This window comes from Glycine soja, chromosome 5 (assembly GCF_004193775.1).
Source record: "Glycine soja cultivar W05 chromosome 5, ASM419377v2, whole genome shotgun sequence".
In the NCBI taxonomy this organism is placed as follows: Eukaryota; Viridiplantae; Streptophyta; class Magnoliopsida; order Fabales; family Fabaceae; genus Glycine; species Glycine soja.
This window is the reverse complement of record NC_041006.1, coordinates 6,249,839-6,273,609: the sequence shown is the minus strand read 5'-3', so window position 1 is coordinate 6,273,609 and position 23,771 is coordinate 6,249,839. Positions and strand designations below refer to the sequence as shown.

Sequence of the window (23,771 nt, the reverse complement as noted above, 5' to 3'; positions counted from 1 at the left end):
TCTCACCATTTTCTCTCCAAAAATCAAAACTTGGACCTTCATTCTTCTCCATTTGCACGAGACACTCAAGGAGGAAGAGACCACCATTTTCATCTTCCTCTAAGCTCCATCTTAGTGTTTTGATACTTCTCTCAAAGCCTTGGTAATAAGCCCTTAAACCTCTTTTTTCTTCTTATATCTTCCTCATTTTCGTGCAAGGTTCTTACTTGAGGTTCCAAAATTTGTTTTTCATCCTTTGAAGCTTAAGACTTCAAGATCTGAACCTTTGTCCCTTGACCATTTTAAGGAATCTTCATTTAAGGTAAGGAGAGTCTTTTTAACTACTTAAACCATAACCTTGTTGTCTTTGAAAGCTAGGCTTCATTACACGTTGTGATGTTTAAAATTTCGTATCTGTTGCCATGACTGGAAATTGGTGATATGTTTTTTTATGGAAGTTTTAAGGTTAAAAATGAGTTCTTTGGGGTGTTAAAACATAGGGTTAGCCTTCAATTTCACTTAAATCAAAGTTTTCTAACAAAAGTTATAAATAAAACAAGTTTTAAGAAATTTTACAAAGTAAAATTTGTCATGAAAATAAATTGAAAGTAGGAGCTATATGAAATGTTTTTCTTAGAGTTTTGACCTCAAAAATGAATTTTTTAGGTTTGAAAAAGGGTAACATATAATATTTGTAAAAAATCGATTCCCAAAACACCTAGAACACTAAAATTAAGTTAGGAGTGAAACTTTGTAAAACTAAGCGATAGAGTGATTTTAGATAGTAGACAACTTAGCATAGAAATTTGTGCCTCTGGATAAATAACCTTAGAATTATTAATTTTTTAGAACTGTTGGTTTAACTGCTATATTATTGTTGACATAAACTGCAAGATCTGATGATTAATGTATACTTTGGAATTGTGATGATTCTCTACTGATAAAATTACTGAAATGCATGCATGTGTATTTATTATTGTTGTTGTTGAATGATAAGATCGACAAAGTGTGAAATCCGACAATTGTATTTGTGGCATGAAAATTTATTTTCTATTATATATGCATACTGCTATTTTTATTTGTACACGTTGTGGTTTGGGTTCAGGGGTGTCTGACCCTTTACAAATTGTTTGCTATGTTTGTTGGATGGCTATAATTACAATTGTTATGTTGTTCGATTGTTTTGTTTGACAAATAATTTTAACGCTTAAAGGATCACGATTGATCCCCTAATAGTAGTATGTAGGCCTGAGCCTCGTCTTTCTTGTTTGTTTGTTTGTTTGTATGCATTTGCTGATGCATGTGGCATGAGGGTTATGCACGCAATGTAGTGACAACAATCCAGAGGATTGATAGAGATTAAAGAACCAATGGTTCTATTTCTTCTGTGAGAAGGTGAGGTTACATTGAGAAAGTATATGATGGACATAGATACATTGGAGTATAGTGGGTGGAGAGGTTCGAAGAACCTAGGGGAATTAGGGAGTAGTGACTATCCGATATTTGGTGCACTTATTTGGTATGGGTAACTCACAGGCCTCACTTTGCTACTCCTGACAAACTCCGAGCCTATGCTTTTTGAGTTGAAAGCTTGGAGATCGGTGTATGTTGTATCCATATATGGCGATCACTCTTGATTGTCATCCACATGATTTTGTAAGACCATCAAGACCTGTGAGGATTAGTAGCCGAGGTTGGGCCTAATAGGTGATAAGTGTGTTGGTAATGCACTTAGGACCTCGAGAATGTTGTTTGCTTAGAGAAACCACACTAGTGGTTAATAGGGTGTATTTATTCTTTGTTTAATTGTTTGCTTGTGGCGTTTGAGGAGCAGAAAACTCACCCCTACAATCAATAACTTTCAGGTACTAACGATGCCAAGTGCAGTGAGGCGCCTGTGGGCTTGGCATAGCTCGCAGAAAGAGCGGGTATGACCCTGCATCGTAACACGGACTACACGTTACACCTTCTATACTCAAGTTCATGTTGTTTCAGCTAATAGACCAAATGCAGTGCCCTTTATCATAAATCGTTTACTAGCTTGCTATATCCCATGGGGATACACATCTCGTGCCGAGCTTCGATACTATGAAGATACTCATTTGTATCTCGGACTAGAAGAGCCATGTCCTGCTTTGGAATTCTTGTTAACTCTAGAGGAGTACGACGAGCGAGGAAAATTTCGCCGATATAGCCTGCAAAAAGTATACCCAATGGAGGTTACAGAGGACTGAGGTGACCACTCAAACATGTTATTTGAGGGGATTAAGGAGTACCGAGAACTGTTGAAGCAATTGGAGCCGACATCTAAGGAGGAGAGTGACAATTTTTCAAAGGACGTGTCTTAGTCAATTTTATACTTCTAGTATGATAAGTGATTTGTTGTGATTCTAATTTTCTTTACTATTTTGATGTATTTTGAGAAAGGTTTCTCCAAGGATATGTATTTTATTGTAGTAAGGATGCAAAACTTATTTTACTTACCTTCGTACTATAATGGGATATATCCGCATATTTCTTTGTGATACTACAATTTTTTTATTTATATATGGAAATTGAATTACTTTATATATGTATTTATTTTAATTCAATGCAACTATTTAACATTTTTTGACTAACGCATTTTGCTCTAAAAATATAATATATATATATATATATATATATATATATATATATATATATGATTCTTTTATTATTGTTTATAAATAACAGTTAAAAAAGTAACGCATATTTCTAAAATAAATTAAATTAAGCGTTTCAAGCAATATTTCTGTCTAAAATTAAGTGTTACAAAGGCTATTAGCGATTGGCTTATTTTACACTCTTTGAAAATGTCTTGGCCTATTTTATCATATCGTTGTCGACTCGTTGGTCAACCTGACTAAGGTAAATGACAAGCTGTGGAAGCAAAATGCTCCCAACTATCTCACAGTGACATCTTTTATGGTGGTATTCATCTCCTCATTTGTGGTTGTGATAGCTTTAGTAAAAGTTGCACCTCTTTTACACGATGCTCCCAACCATGGTCTTTGTCTATCCTTCACCTGGTCGCAATTTTGAGCTTCACAGGATGCTCATTGAATGTTGACTCTTATATAGTTTCATGGACTGGTGATTTATTTGCATTATTTTCCAGTTTGTTGGGTGCTTCTCTACTTGCTTGGGCATGCAGAACTCAGTTTTTTCAGAACTGATGGGAGCCATTTTAGTGATTAAGATTGCTGTTAAGAGCGGATGAAGGAAAATTTGGCTTAAGTGTGATTCCCGGCTGGTGGTTCAAGCTTTCAGAAATCACAGTATAGTCCCTTGGAGATTAAGAAATAAATGACTTAATTGTATAAATGCTACAAAGAATATGTTTTTTTTTTTTTGTTGGGCACATTTTTAGAGAAGGCAACGCTTGAGCAGATGCGCTTGCCTCTCGTGCCCATTCTTTTTGCGAGTTTTCCTAGTGCAATTCTCTCCCTGTGTTTTATTTCTATTGATTCCATAGGAATAAATATGGCATGCCAAGCTATAGATTCAAATAGTTTGTTTTTGCAAGGGTTTGGTTCTTTCCCCCTATGCCTTTGGTGTTGGTTCTTTCTTTTATTAATGATATTTTGTGGCTTGCTTTGTTTTCGAGTTAGTAGCAGCCTTAGTGTAAATCTAGTTGAGATCTTGGTTGCTGCTAGCTACTAGCACTTGCCTGCCTCTTTTGTCTAAATTTTTTTTGCATTAATTTCCAGTTCAATCTGAGTAATTTCACATGCGCCCTATGTGAAATCCATCAATTAGTCTTTGTTTTGTATGGGTTTAGGCTTAATTACATTTTTTATTCTTAATTTTTATTTTTTGGTATATTTTATTACCAATAAATTAATTTAACGCATTGTATCTCAATCTTTTAGAAAATTTATAAATTTTATTTTGACTTAATTAAATTTTTCGTACCTATAATATATGTTGTTTTCATATTACTACCTAATATTAATTTTTTTTCAATCAAGTATTTGAAAAATTTTCCAGTTTTATTTTACTACCTGCTTTGAATTGTCTTCTGTTAAGTGATGACATGACAGATGGAGTATCACGTCATTACCTTTATTGACGTGGCATTGACATGTTAATGATTGAGTGTGATGATGTGACATTTTGTCTCTCATGTCATCATTTAATGGAAGACGATTAACGACAGGTAATAAAATTAAATATGAAAACGACCTAATCTTTAGGTATGAAAAACTTATTTAATGTGAAAAACTTATTTAAATCATATATAATTGGTGTTTTATGGTTTATGATCAATTTTCATATATAACATCTTATGTCGTCTTTCCTCGCTCTTCCTTCACTATTCTCTGGACCTAAAATATATATCTCCTCATTTGATCTTATTGGGTTCTCTTTTACCTTTGTCTAAATATTAAATGTACGCATCTTAGCTTTTTAATTTCACCTTTAATACTATCTTATTAATCTAGTTTAGTTTATTAAATATGATAATTAATAGGTTAGTTATGGTACATTTCAAATAGTATTTTTTTATTCCCACCAATAAAAAAAATATCTTATTAATTTAATGTATTTCTTATTTTGAATGAGAAATTATCTTAAAAAAATAAATAGGATAAAGTTTCTTAAGTCTATATAAAAGTAAATTACATATATGTTCATCAAGTTATTTTAATTAATTTTTAATTTTTTGACAAATTTACAAATATTTAATCAGATAAAAGTGTTTGAGAAACGATTTTTTCTTATTGACTTATAATATTTGTTTTAAACATAACTTAAATTTACGATTACCATTTTTATTTTCAATAAAATGATAAAATTTATCATTTATCAGCAACTAAATTATTTATTTTGATAAAACTCCACCTTATCATTTGTTAACTAAAAAATTATTTTTCATATTGGTTTAAATAAGTTTTTCATACCTGAAAAAAAATATGTCGTTAGATTACTACCTAAAAATTCATTTTTTATCAAATACCTACTTGAAAAAATTTCAATTTCTTTTTACAATCTGTCGTCAATCCATTCTGTTAAATGATGATGTAGCACACTGAATATCACGTCATCACGCCTAATCATTGACATGTCATTAAAGGCGATGATGTGACAATGATGTATCTGTGACAAGATGTGATGACGTGGCGTGATGGCATGACACTCTGTCTGTCACGTGTCATCACTTGACAGAAGGAAATTAACGATAGATTGTAAAATGAAATTATTTTTTTTCAAGTATTTAGTTGAAGGAAATTAACTACAGGTTATAAAATGAAACTAATTTTTTTTTTCAAATCCTTGGTTAAAAAAATATTAAATAATAATCTAAAAATGAATTATATTTTGAATATAAAAACTTAATTAAACCTTTTATCTTTTATTGTTGAACTGACGTGAGTGAAATAGTTACACTTTTTATCCCTAATTTTGATAAATTTTATCCTTAAATTTTTTTATTTTTTGGTAAATTTTATTTTTAATTTTTTTACTTTTTGATAAATTTATCCTCAACTTTTATGGTGTCAATCAACTTAATGATGAAAGATAAAATTTATAAATTTTTTAAAAAAACTAAAAAAAATATATATCAAATTAATTTATTGGAGTAAAATTTATCTAAAAATAAAAATTAAAGATAAAAATTACAATTAAACTTTAATTTAAGAATCAAGGGGATGTAATCATTTAGTTCAGTTAATTAAATAGGATAATAAATATTATATATCGTGTTTCTTACTTATGAAATAACTTTAATTTAAGATTTTATATTTAATTAATTTAATCATTATTTAATTTTACGTGGACTGCACTGCTTCACAGGTAGTCTCCTTTACCATTCACACGCGCGCGTAACATAGGTAGCATCATGTGATTAAGAGGCAACTCAACTCAAAAACGCTTATGGCCATTCTTCTCTTTTCCTTAATCATCAAATCAAACACAGTCCCAGACTCACAGGAGCCAAAATCCAAAACCAATTCTCCTAAGCAAATGTCTCATATCACCTTCCAATCTTTTTCTTTTCTTCTTATTCTTATCTTTTTTTATTTATATATTTTCTTTGGTGGTCTTTGTAGATATCAACTTAAATATTTCTTTAAGGGAGAAGAAAAGCTTATTTGGTGTAATTTATTTTTGCATACTAAATTAGTGGATATTTTATTGAAACATAGTTTGTGTTTTTACTATAGTAATATCGATTGCAAATAAGTTATGTTAATATTCTTAACTTAAGTTTATTATTTTTAACTTTTAAATTATTTTCTTTAAAAATAATTCTATATATTTTATATTTTTTTTACAATTTTTAATCCATATTTATAAATTTTATTTAAATTTAAAAAGATCTATATATTGTGCAGATGTTTGCTTGAATGAATTGAGCTATAACCGTTGTTCTTTATAAATATAAAAAATATAATTTAATTAAGATATACTGATAATTAATAATACAAAAAATTTAGATTGATGGGACATGAAAATCGAACTTTAAAAATTATGTATTTAAAACAACCGTCTACACAGACAGCACTATCCTAACTATTTAAAGAACCGTCTCACGCTATGCTTTATTCTTAACGTCACCAGTAGAAGACAATTATAGTTTATTATCACAACTTGAGAGAGTAAATCACTTTTTTATTTTTAGGATGCGACCTTATCTTCGAATTCTTTTTAAATATACTTTGAGTGTTTATGATATAGGTTTTAAAAAATATTGCCAATGCAGAATTAAATCTTAATGTATACATAGACATAGTCCGGGAAAACATTGATAACACTATCTAGGTTAATTCATCTTTTAATTACTTATAATTTTATCCGTGTTTTAATTCAATCATTTTAAGATATTAAAAAGTGAAATTGTAAGAAATTAGTCATGCTTTAAAAATTATCCATTGCTAAATATATAAAATATAAATTGTATTATAAAAATTCGTATAAAAGTAACTTGCTAAACTAAAATTTATTTGCAAAGATAATTTATAATTAATTTCTTACAAAATATGAAATAATTAATTTTTACTACATCATATCATAGTTAATTAGTTATAATATAATATTTTTGGTGTTTTATTATAATATAATATTGATATAAACAATCTATACAGGAGATTTTATCTAGTTATTTTTAGTAGGATTTTTTTTTTTAAATTACACTTTCTTATCTATAAAGTTCTTGCCATAGTTTGATTTGGTACATTCACGACTTCGCTTGCCGCGGAGTTGTTATCAGAGATGGTAACACATCTTCGGGGAGACTAGTGCCTTCGTCAAGTACAATATTTTATTTTTGTTATCATATTTTCTTTATTATGTTATTCGTATTAATAATTTATTTTATCAATAATAAATCTTTATTAAAAAATTTGATCGACCTCTTTGTTGAATTTTTTTTTCCTTTCAATAACATTTTTTCCAATGACATAAGCCTAACACTTTTCTTAAGAAAATTGAGTCATGTATTACTCTGATCAACTTGTACAATATTCAGCAACACTTTCGGTTTAGTTTAGTTGTTAGAGGTTTGTTCCTTTTTTTTACTTCTCTTCTCATGCAAGCTGATATAAATATTGCATCCATTATATTCCTCCATGATTTTTTAGTTTTGGACCTTTCCTCTTTTTTCTCAAAAAAAAGTTGATAAAGAATTAGGACTTTATTTATTCTAAAGCTAAAAATATAATTTTTTCACTTTTTTCTGATATAAATATGTAATTCAAATTAATTTAGATTCACACGTCCGTTACATTCAATTGTTTAAAATTAAATTTCTTAAACTCTAAATCAAACACATATTAGATCTTTTAAACATGTTAACCAAGATTTAATTCTTAACCATATATGAACATATTTTATTCAATGAAACAAATTTATTTCATTAATTTTCACGTGTTAAAGGAAAATTCTGACTGTTGGATGGGTATGTCAAATTCTTGTTTTACAATAACCACGAGGTGAATTTGTATTAAATTATGCGGCCAGGGAAAATATTTGTTTTGGCTGCTTCTTTTATCATTATAACCCCATTATCACATTTATACGACGGAACAGTATATTTCATCATTATATATAATAGTAAACATTTACGTTAAGGGCAAAACTTTCAATGCCTCTATGAACAAAAAGAAAGCCTTTTTCATTTTAAGCCGTTACGGAGAAGCAATAAAAAGGAGAATCAACCTATGAATGACAATTAACATGTGATTAGTGGACACTACGAAGTGCTGTACATTAATGTTTATATTGTTTTTAAGACAGACAAAAAAAAAATATTGAGAATGAGAGATAAAGAAAAAAATTCAAGAAAATTTTAAGGTTTTTTTTTATAGGAATCGTTTGATTATATATATATATATATATATATATATATATATATATATATATATATATATATATATATATATATATATATATATATATATATATAAATTATAAGAAATCAATCAAAACCCATAGAAATCTTTATAGTTTTTAGAAGATTTGTTTAAGTGGTAAAAAATCTTAAATAAATACTACTAAATTTCGTTACATTCCTTAAAAAATCTTAATAACTTTAATTAAATAATAAATAACACAAGACTTATTTATATTAAAATTATTGATTGATTACCTCAACTTTTTTAAAAAAAATATATATTTTAAAATCTTTTAAAATTTTAATCCAATATACCCTACATTCACGTCAACACGTCCAAAACACCAACATATTCAAACACATTTTGTGGTTGATTTTTCTTATAAATATTTTATATTTTTTTATGAACAGTATCATCAAATAACCTTTCCTCAAAACAAACAAATTATAATTTAATAACAAATGTTTTTTAGGTAAAGTATAAGAATTTACTTTAAGTAACTAAAATTTATCTAAGAAATTATTTTCTACAATTAGATATTATATTGTAAGTCTATTAGTTCCTACAATAATTATATTAAAATATAAGGTAAGAATTATTTCTAATTAATTTACTATGTAAAGTATATTCCTATTTTTTTATAAGGTAAAATATATTTTTTATTCTTGTAAAAATCAAAAGAGGTGTGAGACCAAGAACGTTATCTAAATTATTTAAAGATTTGCATTTTAAAGTTGGAAAAACCAAAATATTTTTTTTTTAAAACAAACTACAATCAAATTTCAAATTTTTTTAAAAGTCCAAAAACATATTTTACTTTTATAAATTAATAGTAATATTTTTTTTCTAATCATAATATTAATACAAAATTATATTTTTGATCATGATATTAATATAAATTTTGTTTCACTAATCTCCATGGTGCTACCAAATTTGTACCAAAACTTTGGTGGCACTCAGCACTTCTGTTAAAGAAAATCTTAAAAACGCAATCTCACATTCGGCAATTTAAGTGAATTTGTTAAAATTGACGAAATTACCTATATCTATGATATTTAAAGAAATTTTATGTTTTTTTTTTTATATAAAACCTACCCATACATTTTCTATCATTTAAGAAAATTACATATGTTTTTTTTTTCATTTTTAAAACCTACATAAATATTTTTAATATCTAATATCGTTTAAATAGTTGACAGTAACACATTAATATTGATAATTCTGATTAAAAAAGTTAAAATATATTTTTTATTTTCATAAATATGAAAATATTTAAAATTTTTAAACAAATTATTTATTTTTTCAAACTCATAAAATTTAAATGTTATTTTTTATGCAAAGGTAAGTTAATGTGCATCCGAAAATATACTATTGTAGAAAAAATAAGATTTTTTTAAACTTTTTTATATTATTTATCACTATCAAATAGTTAGATGACACTTAGAAATAAATTTTTAAAATTAAAAGAAAAATATATGTAATTTTCTTAAACATGAGAAATACATATATCATTATGTTAAGAGAAACATGTATATGTCTTTTAAAAAGAAAAGAGACATATATAATTTTGTTAAATGTTGAAAAAAATGTGTGTAATTTACTTTCCCCATTAACTATCCAGTTTAGTTTATCTTGCTTATAATGAAAACAAAATTCGGAATATTATTTAAAAAAAGAAAAGGCAATACGAACAAGGTGAGAAGAAGAAAGTATCCAACTTGGTAAATGCAAACATCGTGGAGGACACGTGGCAGCCGCTGATCCTGACGATACGTCACCCCACTCGCACCCCTTCACCCTTCTTAAAGACCTCCGACACCCACGGGTCATTTTAAAACGCCACTTCCTCACGCATTTCCTCGTTTTTTTCTTCCCTTTTCTCTTTCTCCGGCGACGATCTCAGATTCCGGCCACTCCTCTCGCCGGCGAGCCCTTACTCTTCCCTCCTCCGTCGAGCCCTCTCCGATTCGAATCGTTCCCAGCCTCGCACCACCATGAATCCCGAATAGTAAGTGCGAATTCTCCAAACTCCTTCGTTATGAAAAATAATCGTTTCGTGTGTTCGTTTATGAATCAACTCGCTTAGATCTGGTGTAGTCGCCGCGCGGTAGCGGTGAATTTTGTGTTTACAAAGTGCTGATTAGGTTTTGTGAAATCTGTTTTTAGTGGATCGTGCTTCTGGAAACTGCTTCACTGATTTAGATCTGTTTCTTTAGACGATAGATCCATTCGCGCGTGTGAAATTATGTTTTAGCTATTTAGGAAATGTTTGATTCTCTGATCCAGTTTGGATTTTTTTTTTTAAAAAACGTTTTATATTAATTATATATTTTTTTGTAATGATGAAATTACTGCTGAAAATCTACTATTTAGCAAAAGATATTAAGATACCCGCTTGTCATTAGTTAAAACATGTGAATTTTTCCAAGGACTAGGTGGTGATTGTGAGTTGTAAAATTCTTATAATTGATACCTTAGTCTCTCTTTTTTTATTGGGTAACGGTGATTAGCGATGTTTTATTGTAACTAAGGATTGCTATAGTTTTTTATTCTTCTGTAATGGAAAAGGGAGGTTGTTGAAGTTCTACAGATAGATCTATGAATGAATGTGATGGTTGAGCAACAAGTGGTCCTTCCTAAAATAAATTGATTTAAAATTTTAATGGCATTTTTGGCAGTTAATTCTTGCTGAGACGAAGTGGACCAAAGTTTTATAGAAAAAAAAAACACGACTTTTGCGTAAATTTAGAGGAGTTTTTCTGGATTTAGCCAAGTATTGTGTTGTACAAATCAAGAGACAAATATAAATATATAATAGTGAAGAATGTGTGGTCGGTGCATGATTATACGATTATCATTATAAGTGATGTCCTAGATGTGGCAGCCTGCATGCTACCTTTTAGACGATCATGTTTTGTTGTGGCACAAGTGCTCGTCTTATGTGTCATGTTGACGTATCCTTGGTAAAGGATAGAGTATAATAGACACTAGACAGTTCCTTACTAATTTCCCGTTTTTGATTGGAGCTTAACTATGTTTTTTGCAGCGATTATTTGTTCAAGCTTTTGCTGATTGGAGATTCTGGTGTAGGCAAGTCATGTCTTCTCCTGAGGTTTGCTGTAAGTTCTGAGTCTCTGTTTTCTTTCTTCTTTTTCTTCGTCTTCTTCCTTGTTTTTGCAATTAATTGAATACGAATTTGAAAATTCCCACTGTTCCATTTCCCTATATTTATAATTTATAAAAGTCCAAATGTATTGACATATTAGAGATGCAAGGTCTACATATATGGTGTGATTGGTAATCATTGATTTGTATGTTTAGAACTTTGGAGTCCTTTTTCAGATGCAGTATTGTGTGTTTGTGTTGGTGGAGGTTGCAATGCTAAACAAAAGTTTTTACTTTGAATTTGTTTTAAGAAGTGGAGGTTACACTTCTTGATATTTTATTTTGTTGTGAAACAGGATGATTCATACCTTGACAGCTATATCAGTACCATTGGAGTGGACTTTGTAAGCATTTGCATTCACCATTTAATCTAATTTCCATTTTATTTTCAGCACAAATATGTGACTAATTATTTACCATGCTCCTTTTATAGAAAATCCGCACTGTGGAGCAGGATGGGAAGACTATTAAACTTCAAATTGTAAGGCCATGATCTTTGACTTCTATAAATGTTAATTGTGTTGTGTTGTACTTGGACTCAAATTTGATTTTGGTTCTGATGTAAATGTTTATTGAGAATACATGCCAGTTTGTTTTCTACATCTAAAGTACATCCTTTTCAAATTGTCTCTAACTCTCCATTACTTGTATAAAGATTAATTTGAATGTGCCCAGAAAAAAAATGCTCAACCTGAAGTTTTCAATCACATACTCAAGAATGTCTCTTTTTATGTTTAACGTAATAATCATGTGGTTTGCCTTTCAAAAAAATAATCATGTGGTTTGTTAACTAAGAGGCTCAACCCATGAAAAAAATGGAAATGATTTGTTCCAACACCCTGTCCCAATTATCTGGGATTGTTGCTTTACTGTATTTGTAATTGTTGATAGATTTTTCTGCATTTTTTACCATATAGTGGGACACTGCGGGTCAGGAACGTTTCCGAACAATCACTAGCAGCTATTATCGTGGGGCTCATGGCATTATTGTGAGTCTTTTAAACTGGTCCTCCTTTTTGAGTTAATTTCCTTTGTGTTTCTGGAAGCAGTGGTGTAATCCTGTTGCCTTTTTTTTTTTGCAGGTTGTTTATGATGTCACTGACCAAGAGAGCTTTAATAATGTTAAGCAGTGGCTGAATGAAATTGACCGTTATGCAAGTGAAAATGTTAACAAGCTTCTAGTTGGAAACAAGTGCGATCTCACGGCAAATAAAGTTGTGTCCTATGAGACAGCAAAGGTGATTCTAAATTTTGTTGTTTTGTTCCCACTGACATCTGTTGATATCTTTCCTTTTGTCCTTTTGTCTAATGTTTTCAAGTTTTTGCTTTCTATTTTTTTTTTCCATCTTTTCAGGCTTTTGCAGATGAAATTGGAATTCCCTTCATGGAAACTAGTGCTAAAAATGCCACCAATGTTGAACAGGCTTTCATGGCCATGGCTGCTGAAATTAAAAACAGGTGCTGTATTTCTGTTTGCAAAATGTCCTTACCTTTGTCAATTAAGGACCATTGTTAGTTAAACATTTTGTTTGAATTTGTGGATTTCAATGAATTTTGTTTAGTTAAATATGCCTTAATGGATAACCGAGATGATTGATCTCTTTACTTGTAATTGTTGGTTCTTTTACACAGAATGGCAAGCCAGCCAGTGAACAATGCGAGGCCTCCAACAGTTCAAATTCGAGGACAGCCAGTGAACCAGAAGGCTGGTTGCTGCTCGACTTAGAGAGAGACGAAGTATTTGGGGTCTTAGAAGTTCATGTGTCTCAGTGGCATCTAAAACTAGCTTTTCACATTGCTTTCATATCAAGATTGTTCGTCATGATTTGTTCCTCTTATCGTTAAGCCGTTGTTAAAACTTCCATTATTTTCTATGTATTTGATTTTAAAAGAAAAAACATTTGTACAAAATTAGGAATATTGGTGAATAGCAGTATTTGCCTTGTTCTTTGTCCCTCGAACTTTCATCTCATTTCAACAGCTTCTACATCTATTCTATTGTTCTCGTGCCTCTCCGTAGGAGTAGAATCTTGTTCAATTGCACAAAACTCTTGTTGTAAGTCTATGAAATAAAAATAATAGGAAACTGAATTTTTTATTTATAAAAAAATTCACCAGTTACCGGCGTTTATCATTTCATTTTGTTCTTTTATCATTTTGTTAGTCTCACTCTATTTGAGTATATTTTTGGCTCTAGAAACCTGAGTTTTCTTTCTTTTGTTTTGTTTATTATATTTTTAGAATAAAATAAAATGTTAGATTAAAAAAATATACCATTATTTCAATAGATGATAGAACCAAGAGAATGAAATTATAAAAAATTATAGCATGCAGTCTCCTCCCTGGCAATAACAAACCACTTTCCAGGTCTTTTTTGCTGGATGTCGGTATATATATACTTCGTTGTCACTAACAGTTTCTATATCTGTAACATAGTGTCGTTGCATTGCATTTCATTTGAATAAGCAATTAGGTCAGACATTTTCGTGCACGTGATCTAACATTCAGGAAACACTACAACCATGTTTCTTGTCCCAATCAATGATTAGTTTTTATTTTATTCTGTTTTTTTTAATGCCACCAACTCAACGAGTGGTTGAAACCCCAACAATATGAGAACATGGACTACTCCAACTTCCCAGCTTTTGTCAGGTATATGATTAATCATGCTCCAATACGGATGTGATGAGCAGCAAGTGTCATCTACCAGGTTTACAGCGATTAATGAATCACACTCAATAATCACTTTATGTAGGGGTGCTCAAATAACTCATTTGAACTGAACTGAATTGGAATAAGTGTGATGCTAGAGCAATTAAGCGCACTTTTCTGAATCTCTAGCACAGTATGATGAAATCAAATCAACTTCAAGGTGAAGAGCATGCCAGCATTGCTCTTAGAATAAAATAGCATACCCTTCAATTCAATAGCAATAGCATTGTGCTGACCGCACATTATCAAGCTTACCAGTAATCCCTGCAGGAGCAGAACCCATCCTTGAAATATGATGAAACCTCGTGGTATCTCTAACTGTGATTTCTCTTCCTTCTATGGTTGAGATGTACTTGGTTGCAGAGTGGCAAACTCCACAAACTCTCAAGTTTTTGAACACCCTGATTGGAACCCCTAATGGTACCTTTAGAAGTCCAAATGCAATTGCCAACTTCTCACTATGCCATAAAAGAAGTTGTTCTTTCAGCTCCTCTCCCGCATCATGCAACACAAATTCAAGATCAGGAACATAACCAGCCAGCTTCATTTTCTTCTCCAAGTCTTTTAATTTACAATGTATAGAAAAGCCAATTTGGGGTGCAATGTGTTGCTTGATCTAAACTCATGCACCACACTGTTTATTTCAATCCAACTATATCCAGGTATCTTCACTACATTATTTTCTTTCATTGATCTTCGGATACTAGCTAGATGGTCATCTGTTTTGTGCTCTGCATAAACATTAGCCAATTGAACATATCCAGTTGCAATAGTTGGATCAAGCTCAAGCAGAAACTTGGCAGCAAACCCAGCCAACTGTAAGTTTTTATTGATCCTACAAGCACCTAAAAGTGTTCCATAAATGGCAGGATGGGGCTTAAAAGGCATACATTTGATAAAATCTACAGCCTCAGATAACTTTCCAGCTCGATCAAGAAGGTCAACCATCCATGCGTAGTGTTCTGGCTTAGTTTCAATTCCAAAATCTCTAACCATTGTGTTAGAATATTGGACCCCAAGATTCTGCACGGTTCAATACTGCAATAAAAGTAATTCAATCTGGTTTCATGCCTTGATTTTTCATCTCATCAAACAAACAAAGAGCTTTTTTACCAGCCCCGTGTTGAGCATACCCAGAAATCATTGCATTCCGGCACATAACATATTTCTGTGGAATCCGAACAATTAATTCCCAGGCATCCTTTAGATCCCCACACTTGGAATACATACTAACCAACGAAGTTCCTGCCATCCATCGTATCACTACTCAAAAGAGATTTACAAACTAACTGATGAACTTGCTTATCCAGATGCAATGCAGACAAATCACTACAACCCAACAAGACACTAGTCAAGCTCAAAGCATTAGGCTTAACCCCAGTTTCTGACATTGTCCTGAATAGCCTTAACCCATCCTCTGCCCTCCCATTCTCAACATACCCAGCAATGATAGAATTCCATGTCACCAATGTCCTCATTGACATTTGCTGGAACAATCTTTCTGCCAATTCTACCCTCCCAAACTTTATGCCCAGTAATCACACTCCTCACAGGCGCAGCATAAAAACACTCCAAGCAGAATCCAAATCCCCACAAGCCACATATCCAGACACAATGGCACTCCACGAGAAGCAGTTTTTCTCCGGCATTGCCGTGAACAACCTCCGAGTGTCGGCCATGAGTCCAACTTGCGCATAACCAGAAATCATGGTGTTCCACGAAGCAATATCCTTCATGGGCATGCTGTCAAAGAAGCCACGGGCATTATGGACACCAAAATGGTGCCAAAGGGTTTAGCTTCTTCCTCCTTACTAATCTTAAATAAAACATGAATAAAAAAATAAACAAATAAATAAGAAAGTAAAATAGGTAATTCCGTTGCCGGGACTTGAACCCGGGTCTTTCGGGTGAGAGCCGAATATCCTGACCAACTAGACTACAACGGATTTATGATTATAGAGTATAGGTAAAATATAATATTTAAAGTCTATTCTTTGTATGCGAATTAAAATATCCGTTGACTTTGTTTTAACTTTTAAGATAGGAATTAAAGAAAAGGCTTTTAAGATAGAAGGATGTTTAACGTGAATATAATTATCATTTTTATACATATAAAATTAAAGTTTAACCAATATATTTAAACAACTTAATTATAAAAAAAATCAGCTTTATTGGTTGCTTATATAATAAAGTAACACTAGAAAAAACTACAACCATAAACATAATCTCATTAAACATAATCTCATTCAACTTTGAGTGTTTTACCTTTATTGTTTTTTTTTTATTTGTGCGCTGACCCCTTTCTCTCACTTCTCATTTCTTCTTCTTCTTCTCTTCTTCTTCTCTTCTTCTCTTTTTCCCTCTTGAACTAGAATGGTAGAAGACTTGTGTTTATTTAGGCAGAGAAGGTGGAAGAACACATTAGAGTTGCGATTTTTATCTCAAAAAATCCAAGAGTACAGGTTCGTAAACACAAAAGGTTAAATTTTTTTTGGTGTTCTGCCTTTATTTTGTTTTCTGACTTCTCACGATATAAAAGTTTACATTTTTTTGTGTTCCTCAGCCTTCTCCGATGTGCTCATTGCTTCCTACTTTGTGCTGTGCATGTTGCATTTTATGTTTTTAATATGATTCTCTTCTCATCTTCATTCTATTCTTTGGTCTGATTTTTTGTGGTTTGATTTTTGGGACAAACTATAGTAACAACAACGGTGCTGAAGGTCAGGACGGTGTTGAATAATAAAGGTGTCATTTTGAACTATTTTTCCCCTTTTTTGGGGCTGTTATTTGTCTCTATTTGCAAGGTTTTAATTTTGTTTGTTGTTATACATGTTTTCTTTTTAATAATATTTATTTTTTGTTACTGATTTTTCAACTGTGTTTTTTGTTCCTTTTTATTTTCCTGGGCTATCGAGGAAGAAGCATTCAGCAGGCAAGTTGTTTTTATTTGGAAGGTTTTAATTTTGTTTGTTGTTATGCATGTTTTTTTTTAATAATGGTTATTTTTTCTTACTGATTTTATAACTCTGTTTTTGATTTTTTTTTATTTTCTCGGGCTATCGACGAAAAAGCATCATGCAAGCAAGTTTTTTTCCCTTTTGTTGTTATGCATGTTTGTTTTGGTACTATTTGTCTCTATTTGCAATGTTTTAATTTTGTTTGTTGTTATGCATGTTTCCTTCTTAATAATAGTTACTTTTTGTTACTGATTTTTACAACTCTGTTTTTTGTTCCTTTTTATTTTCCCGGACTATCGTGAAGAAGCATCCACCAAGCAACTTTTTTCCCTTTTGTTGTTATGCATGTTTGTTTCATTACTATTTGTTTCTATTTGCAAGGTTTTAATTTTTTTTTTTTGTTATGCATGTTTTTATCTTAATAATAGTTATTTTTTCTTATTGATTTTTCAACTTTATTTTTGCTCCCTTTCTCCAAATTTCTTAGATTTTTTTCTATCTAATTACCTTGGACCCATTGATTGCAGAAGGATATTCATAGGGGGTTTAGCGAGAGAAATGACTATTGGTGAGTGTTTTCTATTTGTATTGCGTTGGTTTGTTTTCTTTCCGGGTTTACCAATGAGCATTCATGTAATCAACTATTTTTTAAAAATAATTTTGTGTAGCGCAATTCATCAAACACTTAGAAATCGTGGAAAAGACAGTTCAGGTTACCGTGGATTATTGTTTCAAAATGTTAAATTTTTCCAAAAAAAATTTCTCAAAACCTTTTATTTTCAATTGTTAAAAATTAAGCCCATTGCAATGTGTCCACATGTTGATAGGTTTGGCATTTGGATAGGAGGGAACCACACGTATATTGGTTTAAGGTGGAGTTTCTTCTGTAGTGGCAACATATGAAGGGTTGGAAACTTCCATTAGCTGGAAATCGAAAATGCAAGAGTATTTTAAGATTTACCGCATCAAACTTTAGGTATCAATGACATTGGTTACCACTCTCTTCTAATATATTGTCTTTAAAATACAGGACAAAGAAAATGTTTCCCGGCCTTGAAGGTTTTCCCAATCATACTGAAAATGCTACTGATGTACAGGATGGGATGGATAGGCTATCAAAATTACTTGACGGCATAAGTTCTGTGCACAATGAAGCGGTTTTTATAGGATATTTATTAATAACCATAATAATTGATGACCCAGTTTCATTGGAAACAAGATTGAATGTTGTTGTGAATCATTATTCGCTGTTTCAGGTTCCTATATCTATAAACTATAGACTGCTTGATGATCAAAGAGAGGGAGTGAGGTTTTGACATGGTTTTCTCAACAACGATCATGGAGGCATACTTGGAGATGACATGTGAGTTGCAAATTGTATCCGCCTTCTCTTTTTGGTCCTTCTTGGCTTGCGACATCTTTCAATCTTCTGCAATTTATATTTATTTTGGGTACTCCCCTAAAGCGTGCAGCAAGGGGCATGCATTTTAAGTTACATTTCTTTCCTTTAAATGCCATATCAAGCTACTCATAAATCGTTTTGCCATGTGCATTTTTGTTTGTTTGCCTTTGTTGAAGCACTATCTAATTTTGTCTCTTTTCAGCATTTAATAATTAGGCTCTTTTTGTTCTCTTAGTCAAAAGTTGAGAAACAAAGTGAACAATTAGTTAACAAAAGAAAATAGAAATGCAGCAAGGATGCCTCATACATATGCATATAAGATTTTCTGCAACTTCAAAGGACATGGCTTTTTTGGGGGTAAACAAGTTTGTGCATTCCGTTAGTTCTCTTCTAAGGTTTAAAAGCCACAATTCATTCGTTCTCTTATGACAATTTTCCTATTTATTGTAGAAAGAATAACCTAACATTGAGTCATGCCTAATTTAAGAGGAAAAAGTATATAATCTTATATTTAAGATTTTATATTAGAAAACCTTTTTTCTTTGGTACTTGAGATTCAACATTTTTACCCCTAAAGTTTCAATTTTTTTGCAACAAGCAAAAAAAGAAAACTGAAATAAATTTATGGGTACTTGAGATTCAACATTTTTACCCTTAAATCTCAATTTTTTTAAAGCAAGAGTAGTGCTGTTGTCATGTATGCGTTCTTACATGCATGTTAGCTTTTCATTTTGTTTGTGTTGGACGAGGTTTGGCTTCTCTTCTGTTGCTGTTTTCATGCATCCTTTCTTACATGCATGTTAGCTTATCGTTTTTCTCTGTTCATGGTACTTTTGTTGTTCTGTTTTTTAATGGTAACTTTGTTGTTGTATTTTCTTTTATCTTTGTTCAGTGGGGCAAAAAAAAGAAGTTTAGAACAAACACATGTCTTCTTTGCACTTTTTCTTATTTTTTGTTATTTTTTTGTTTTGATTAATTATTATTATTTGTCTTTCTTCTTTGCGATTCCGATTCTTTGCTTTGGCTTTCTTCTGCATCATTTTTGTGTAACCTAACAATATTATTTTTATTGAATTAATGAGAAGGTGTGGGGGTTCGATGTAATTTGGTTACGTGAAAAGTGTTGTTTACATGTTTTGTTGCTAAGAACAGTTTAATTGTAGAGAGGGAGCAACCATACCTCGAGAAGGTTTAGAAGGGTGCAAGCGAAACACAGAGCAATGAACAATATCAATGATTATGCAGAATCCCTCTTTCAGGTTCATGATGCATTTTCTCTATTATTATTATTATTATTATTATTATTATTTGTCTTTCTTCTCTGTGATTCCGCTTCTTTACTGTGGCTTTCTTCTGCATCATTTTTGTCTCAAACGTTTGTGGTGGAACACATTTTTTAGTAACAGGATTACTGATATTGGTTGTGATATGTGTAATGTTCTTGAAAAATGATCATTTTTGTCTTTAGGGCTCGAGTTTTATGGATAAGTTTTGTGAATATGAATAACTTTTTACTATTTTGTGTGTTGCTGTTAACTTTGAGAATGTATATTAATTTTGAATGATTAGTATATTTACATGGTATAAGGATAAACTGCTTGCTTCAATTTATTTATTATTTAGGGCCTTTTTCTTTTTTGAGAATGCTTCTATGTTTTGTCCACTTATACATTGTTTATTTTTTAATGAGTTTCCCTTTATGTTTCTATGATTCCATTGTGATGAGTGGGGAATTGTTGCAGATGTGCTCAGAAAATGGTGCGGGGCCAGAAAGAGATAAGCTTGATTTTGAGTTTTTGGGGGAACAAAACAGGAGAACCTTATTTGATTCAGACTAATGTATACAAGAATGGAACTCGTGGGCGTAAGATGAGGCACATGCTTTGGTTTGACCCCATAGAGGACTACCACACCTATTCCATTCAACAAGAATTAGAATGAGATCATGTTAAAGAGGCATTTGCTTAGTTGATTCTAACTAATTAATTGCTATATAATTTTAATTTTTGGAGTTATTTGCTGCTAGCTAGGGGACTTATTAGGGAATAATTGAACATGAACATGTCATTTGAACCTTATTATCAAAATTGAAATATCTTGATTACTTTCTCAATAGAAGCATGATCTGAAATGTGATTGTTATTTTAACTTTATGGTTGAAACACATTTTGCTAGCATCTTATTCTACACCTTTGAATAGTTATTCAATAGCCCAAAAGGAATTACAAATCTGTTATAACAATGAAATTAACACTAAAATTTGATTATACTACAAATTATATATAATCCTATAGCGCTGATAAAAAACTATATAATCTTATAGCAGAATTATTTACTTTGCGGGGTTACTTCTCTTTATTTCTATCTTTAAACATGAGTAACCAACAAGTTGATTGGAAATGGATAGAAATGCAACTATTTTCAAATAGGAGAGATGTAATATGGATTCTATTATAGTTGCTATTAAATCTAGAGCTTGGAATTGGATATCAACTTTCGGGAAAGGACTAGAAATTTCTTTGTATTTGTGGCGCTTGGATCCTACACATTACATCAAGTTTCTGTCATAAGGTTATTCATATTAATAGTCATAAAGCATTAATATTTTCAACTTTAACATTATTCCACGCACATGATCCTTTGGTTACAAGGAAAATATTCAATGTATACTTTAAAAAACCAATAGATGTATATAAAAATAAATAAATAAAAACATGAAATAAGAGTAAAATAGTGATGAATTTACCATAATGAGTGTTGGTGCCAGTGCCACTGGCTGAGGTATCAACCTTGGATCTTGAAGAAATGTAGCTCCCAATGAACCTCAACCTAACCCAACACCCAACCAACCTCAGGCGCACCCCCTTCAGCCCCCTTCTTCTTCTTCTCCCTCCCTTTTGATTTACACACAACCCAAGATTCCACCACCTTGCCATATTCTGAAAATTATTATTATTATTATTATTATTATTATTATTATTATTATTATTATTATTATTATTATGTGTTGTTGATTTAACTTTAGCAAGTGTGTTTATTTTTTATCTTATTAACTTTTCAACTTATTTTATATCCTTTTAGATGTTTTATTTTTTAAATCACCTTTTTCTTTTTCAGTTAATTAATAATGTTTCTATTTTTATCTTGCTGATTGTTTCTTGCATTTTTATTTACATAATATATTTCTAATTTTCAATGTATTTTAGTTATTTCTCTTTATATTTATGGGTGAAAACAAATTATACTCTGAATTTCTGATTTATTGTAATTGAAAATATACTACCAACTTTAATGCTGAGATTCACACGGGAGACAAATCACGTCGGTAGTGCAATGAAAATTAGAAATTTTTCTTACTTTCTCTTTTTGTATTTAATTAATTAATTTATTTATTTTGTTGTTGTTGTTATTATTATTATTATTATTATTATTATTATTATTATTATTATTATTATGTGTTGTTGATTTAACTTTAGCAAGTGTGTTTATTTTTTATCTTATTAACTTTTCAACTTATTATATATCCTTTTTTATGTTTCATTTTTTAAACCACCTTTTTCTTTTTCAGTTAATTCATAATATTTCTATTTTTATCTTATTGATTGCTTCTTGCATTTTTATTTACATAATATATTTCTGATTTTCTGTGTATTTTAATTATTTCTCTTTATATCTATGGGTGAAAACAAATTATACTCTGAATTTCTTATTTATTGTAATTGAAAATAGTCTACCAACTTTAATGCTGAGATTCATACGAGAGACAAATCACGTCGGTAGTGCAATGAAAATTAGAAATTTTCCTTACTTTCTCTTTTTGTATTTAATTAATTAATTAATTTATTTTGTTATTATTATTATTACTATTATTATTATTATTATTATTATTATTATTATTATTATTATTATTATTATTATTATTATTATTATTATTATTATTATTATTATTATTATTGTTATTATGTGTTGTTGATTTAACTTTAGCAAGTGTGTTGATTTTTTATCTTATTAACTTTTCAACTTATTATATATCCTTTTTGATGTTTTATTTTTTAAATCACCTTTTTTTCAGTTAATTAATAATGTTTCTATTTTTATCTTGCTGATTGCTTGCTGCATTTTTATTTACATAATATATTTCTGATTTTCTGTGTATTTTAATTATTTCTCTTTATATTTATGGGTGAAAATAAATTATACTCTGAATTTCTTATTTATTGTAATTGAAAATACTCTACTAACTTTAATGTTGAGATTCACACGGGAGACAAATCACGTCGATAGTGCAATGAAAATTAGAAATTTTCCTTACTTTCTCTTTTTGTATTTAATTAATTTATTTATTTATTTTTTTATTTATTATTATTATTATTATTATTATTATTATTATTATTATTATTATTATTATTATTATGTGTTGTTGATTTAACTTTAGCAAGTGTGTTTATTTTTTATCTTATTAACTTTTCAACTTATTTTATATCATTTTTTATGTTTTATTTTTTAAATCACCTTTTTCTTTTTCAGTTAATTAATAATGTTTGTATTTTTATCTTGATGATTGCTTCCTGTATTTTTATTTACATAATATATTTCTGATTTTCTGTGTATTTTAATTATTTCTCTTTATATTTATGGGTGAAAACAAATGATACTCTAAATTTCTTATTCATTGTAATTGAAAATACTCTACCAACTTTAGTGCTGAGATTCACACGGGAGACAAATCACGTCGAAATTTTCCTTACTTTCTCTTTTTGTATTTAATTAATTAATTAATTTTATTATTATTATTATTATTATTATTATTATTATTATTATTATTATTATTATGTGTTGTTGATTTAACTTTAGCAAGTGTAGTGTGCTACGATTGACAGGGTAGTGTGCTTATTAGATAAAAGCATTTCTGAGTGCACATGCTCTGATGCATTTGTTTTTCATCTTTTCTAGACTCTAGAATGTCATGTCTCCTGATAATTGAGATTATCTAATTTTGAATTTTGTGATTAAGTTAGGCCATTTTTTTATATAATCTTGGACTGCTTTGGTTGTTCAACTTCTTTGTAAGGAAAGAAAAGAAGAATAGTTTCAAATAGGTAGGTTTCCTGTTTTCGGGATTTATTGTTCTTTATTATTATTAATACTACGAATTTATTGTTTAGTAAACTGAACATTGTTGATGGAGGCATATTGTTG

The 23,771-nt window shown here is 30.1% G+C and overlaps 1 protein-coding gene, 1 long non-coding RNA gene, 1 other non-coding gene and 1 pseudogene across 3 annotated transcripts; 2 read left to right on the top strand and 2 right to left on the bottom strand.

Moving 5' to 3' along the window:
- Positions 1-10,155: 10,155 nt before the first annotated feature.
- On the top strand, positions 10,156-13,520 carry LOC114412210 (GTP-binding protein YPTM2-like). The gene is made up of 8 exons (XM_028376024.1): positions 10,156-10,344; positions 11,383-11,455; positions 11,798-11,845; positions 11,935-11,982; positions 12,419-12,490; positions 12,584-12,739; positions 12,856-12,959; positions 13,134-13,520. The coding sequence occupies exons 1-8, from the start codon at positions 10,331-10,333 to the stop codon at positions 13,225-13,227; spliced, it is 609 nt and encodes a 202-aa protein (XP_028231825.1). The 5' UTR covers positions 10,156-10,330; the 3' UTR covers positions 13,228-13,520.
- A 944-nt stretch (positions 13,521-14,464) lies between these two features.
- On the bottom strand, positions 14,465-15,991 carry LOC114413835 (annotated as a pseudogene).
- A 95-nt stretch (positions 15,992-16,086) lies between these two features.
- TRNAE-CUC lies at positions 16,087-16,159 on the bottom strand. The gene has a single exon. It is a non-coding gene; the product is annotated as a tRNA-Glu (tRNA).
- A 1,876-nt stretch (positions 16,160-18,035) lies between these two features.
- Positions 18,036-20,636, top strand: LOC114411454. The gene is made up of 4 exons (XR_003666446.1): positions 18,036-18,146; positions 18,427-18,533; positions 19,736-19,831; positions 20,315-20,636. It is a non-coding gene; the product is annotated as an uncharacterized LOC114411454 (long non-coding RNA).
- Positions 20,637-23,771: the final 3,135 nt, after the last annotated feature.